This window comes from Sesamum indicum, linkage group LG4 (assembly GCF_000512975.1).
Source record: "Sesamum indicum cultivar Zhongzhi No. 13 linkage group LG4, S_indicum_v1.0, whole genome shotgun sequence".
Taxonomy (NCBI): Eukaryota; Viridiplantae; Streptophyta; class Magnoliopsida; order Lamiales; family Pedaliaceae; genus Sesamum; species Sesamum indicum.
Genome location: NC_026148.1, coordinates 14,550,164 through 14,554,263, shown reverse-complemented (window position 1 = coordinate 14,554,263; position 4,100 = coordinate 14,550,164). Strand labels below are relative to the sequence as shown.

Below are 4,100 nucleotides of genomic sequence, written 5' to 3'. Positions count from 1 at the left end.
ATATCGCTTTTAATAAGATAGCCATGCAATTAAAGGTTTCAAGAACCAAAATAATATCATTTTTGCATTCTAATTCGGCAACAAATGGACGTTTTGCAAACAAAATATAGTAGTATCCACGGTCATTAACGACAAAAACAAAATAGTTCATAAAAAAATATTAATCATGGCAACAAATTTTTCATTACAAGAAAATACATATAAATTAGAAAAATAAATTTATTCATTTTTCTCACTAAGAAATCTTTAATAATAATCTATATTATAATTATCCTCGCAAGAATCATAGTTAGCTGAAACAAAGTCCTTGGGATTGAAAGGCTTGGGGACATATGGTGGCTTTGTGCACCTCAAAAGTGCCCAATTCACCCCTTCAAAAAAGGGATGATTCTTGATGGCTGTAGCCCCCATCATAGACCCCATCCTCTTGCTTGGGTCCTTGTTCAACAGCTGATTGATCAAGTCCTTGGCATCGGCTGCAACCATTGGGTCCTTAGGGAACTCAAGCCCTCGAGCCACGATGTTAGCCAGGGTGAACTCGTTGTCCGTCCCCCTAAAGGGTGTCACCCCATAGAAAAGCTCGTATATGAAGATCCCTAGTGTCCACCAATCCACTCCGTTGCCATGCCCATCCCCCGACACGATTTCTGGAGCCAGGTACTCGTGGGTACCGACGAACGACATTGATCGAGCGTCAATGGGCTCCGCCACTATCTTTAGGGTCCCACGATATCCGCTCCCCTTCTTCCTCCGCCTTCGCCCTCCAGATTGGAGGCAAGAAACACGTGGCACAAAACAAGTTGGCAGAATGCAGGATGAGATAGAAAATCGTCTCGAATCTACGATTTTGTGGTCGTTGAGAGAGTAACGAGTTTTTGAGTCGGACCGATCGTAGATGAGTTGTGCAGTTGATGTTAAGTTGTCACATTTTAGAGAGAGATCAAAGTCGGTCAGCATTATGTGACCGTCCGAACGTACAAGAACGTTTTCGGGTTTTAGATCACGATAAACTATTCCTAGCATGTGTAGGTACTCCAGTGCGGCTACGACTTCGGATGCATAGAACCTGGTTGCATTATATCCAAAATGAAAACATACAATTATTGATTGCTTATTCAATTATTACAACTAAGTATTTGATGGATTAATGATGTAACAGGTTTTGAACAATTTCATGTTCATTATTCGACAAAGTCTACCATATGGGCCATATGCTAAAAGAGAGACACAGAGAAAAGAACAATTTTTCAACTATTTTCTAGTGATGAGTCTATATAATAGGTTCATATAACTGTTTTGTTCTCCGTCACAGTCTTTCGTCTTAATTTATTGTTCATATTTTTTCCTGAATATTTTATGACAATTTTATTTTTCTTATTGGTTCTTTTCCACTTAAAGAATATTAATTAATGTATGATACTCCTAGCTCAAATCATAAAATTAAAAATTATAAAAAGTTTAATTTTTTAATTTCCATCTAAAAACTTCATACTAAGTCAAACTCAAAGTATAAAATTGTATTGAACTTTTAGGAGATAAGAAAAATATTAATGTCACTGTAAAGTAAATGGATTATTTCTTATACTTTAAATGACTACAACTTAAAAGCAATGACAAATAAATACTATCTCCTGTCAAACAAAATCCCTCTGAAGATTAAGTTCTAACCAAGATTAATTAATATTTGTCTGATTTTTGGATATGGCTATTTTTTTGGTCTTATCTATAGAAACAATGTTAAAAAATATTGGTTAATTAGTATTTACTATGATTTTCAACTTTTGATCATATGATAATTAATCATAATAAAAACGTCTAAATGACATAAGTAGCGCTAAAAAGAATATGTTTATCTAAAAACAACGATAATATAAACGGACTCACCGGACAGCGTCTTCATCGAACCTCTTCCCCGGTTGGCGTTGCCGGAGGACGTGGAGGTCGCCACCGGGGCAAAATTCAGTCAACAAACAAGACCACCTAGGAGAATCCAATGTGGCATAGAGGGATGGCAAGAATGGGTGGTCTAACATTCCAAGTACTTCCCTCTCCGTCCCTGCCCTACTCTCTTTATTCCTATAAGCCAACTCCTCTTTATCCATCACCTTAGCTGCAAAGAAGCGCCCTCTAGAGCCCTTGAGCTCTACAAGGTAGACGGTCCCTATGTCGCCGCTCCCTAGTCTTTGCACGAAGTGAAAGTCGTCCAGGACGAGCTTCGTGGCCCTCGAGACACTCTGCTTGACATCCTCACCGAGTTCAGCACTAGACGGCGCTGTTGACTCAGAGCCGAAGCTCGTAACGGACTTGCCTTCCGCATCGTTGGTAGTTGTCTTGATGCTGGTGTTTGACACAGAACTCACAGTGTCAAGACTCTTGAACCCTACACAGCTTTGAACAACTGCATGGAGTTCAGTACTAAAAACTGCGTCAGAAGTGATGTAAGATGGAACGACCCCACGAACGACTTCAGTGGATCTTAGAGTCTCAAGACCAAAAGTGATCATATCATCAAAATCTGTGTCCATTTTGGTCACAACGGAGAAGAAGTAATCAAGATATGTGTAGTGTTGAGAGTGGTAGAAAGTGTGTAGATAAAGGGGGGGAATCAGTAAAAATCCATGGAGATTAGCAAGTTGGAGGTAGTGGGGAATGTTCTGGGCCGGCAATGGGGAGGCTGGGTCATCATGCCGGCGGCTACTCGTTCAATTTAGTCTGGGTCCATACGTGCCCTTATAAGTTCTTGGCTTCATTTGAATATATATATATATATATATATATATCATTTTATTCAATATCAGTATGATTGTTAAGATGGATGCTGCCGGATACTTAATTTCACAAATATAATATATCTGCGGGTAAATTATAAATGACTTTCCTAAAGTTTACCGTACTTAGAAATACTTTCCTTACAAAAAAAAAAAAAAAAAAAAAAAAAAAAAAAAAAAAAAAAAAAAAAAAAGAAGATTAGTGATAAAAAATATTAAGTGCAATTTTAGCATTATCATTAATTATATATATTTATTATAAGAATGTTTATTTTATTCCAATAATAAATTTTATAATTTTAATAATTAGGATTATTTTTAAAAATTATTGTTAGAAAGAATTAGTGACATAAAAATATGCACAAAGTTGTAGTTAAATACGATTAGTGACATATGCATAGTGATGACCTAACGAAAATAATAATAGTTGTCATTATATTGCGTTATCACTATAGATATATATGTGATATTTTAGGATTAAATGCAATTTTCGTCCCCTAACTATAGGTCATTTTCCCAAGGGAGTATTTATAATTTTTCAAACAACGAGAGCAAGAAAATATAATATTAATGATACAATACCAAGTGATCATTTTAAAGCTATAACTAAAAAAATATCTTAAGTGACAGTAACTTTTTGTTGTCACTATATAATTATTAGTAGCAAAAATTGTGTATAAAATATCGGATTAAAGGCAATTTTCATCCCCTAACTATAGGCCATTTTCGTTTTAGTCCCATAAGTTTCTAGGATTTCAATTTGGTCCCATAAAATTGAAAAATTCTCAATTTCAGTTCAAATTTGGTCGGAAAAATGCGTGGGTCGCCGAAAAAAGTCGCATACATATTTTAGTGGTAAAAATTTCCTAGTGATGTGGTTTTGGTAATGCAGAAACAAGGATATTTGGCCTATAAGTTGTTGATGCGGTGTTGCTTGATAAATGGCACAGATGTTCCTGTGGCCCTTCTTTAGAAAGTGAATGATCCCTTTATTGGAAAAAGACACTAGCTTTAACTTTTTAGAATAGAGGTAAGTTTCATTAAATAATCAAAATCTATTACAAGTTTTGTTAAAGATTGAGATGTTTTATGTGATTTACGTTTCTTGTTGCTTGGGTTTTTGCTAAAGTGCTTTAGTAAATAAAAAGCTAATCCTCTGTGTGTGTTTGTATGTGTGTGTGCTGTGTGTGGGTGGTGTGTGGGGTGTGGGGGTGCGTGTGTGTGCGGGGGTGTGGGTGTGTGTGTGTGTGGGTGTGTTTGTGTGTCTGTGTGGTGTGTGGGTGTATGTGTGTGGGGTGTGTGTTTGTGTGTGTGTGTGTGTGGGGTGTGTGG

At 36.5% G+C, this 4,100-nt stretch overlaps 1 protein-coding gene across 1 annotated transcript; it reads right to left on the bottom strand.

Moving 5' to 3' along the window:
• Positions 202–2,721, bottom strand: LOC105161085 (serine/threonine-protein kinase D6PKL1-like). Its single transcript, XM_011078660.2, has 2 exons — positions 1,885–2,721; positions 202–1,066 (listed from the first exon to the last, which is right to left on the bottom strand). Exons 1-2 carry the CDS (start codon positions 2,523–2,525, stop codon positions 247–249), a joined length of 1,461 nt encoding a protein of 486 aa, XP_011076962.1. The 5' UTR covers positions 2,526–2,721; the 3' UTR covers positions 202–246.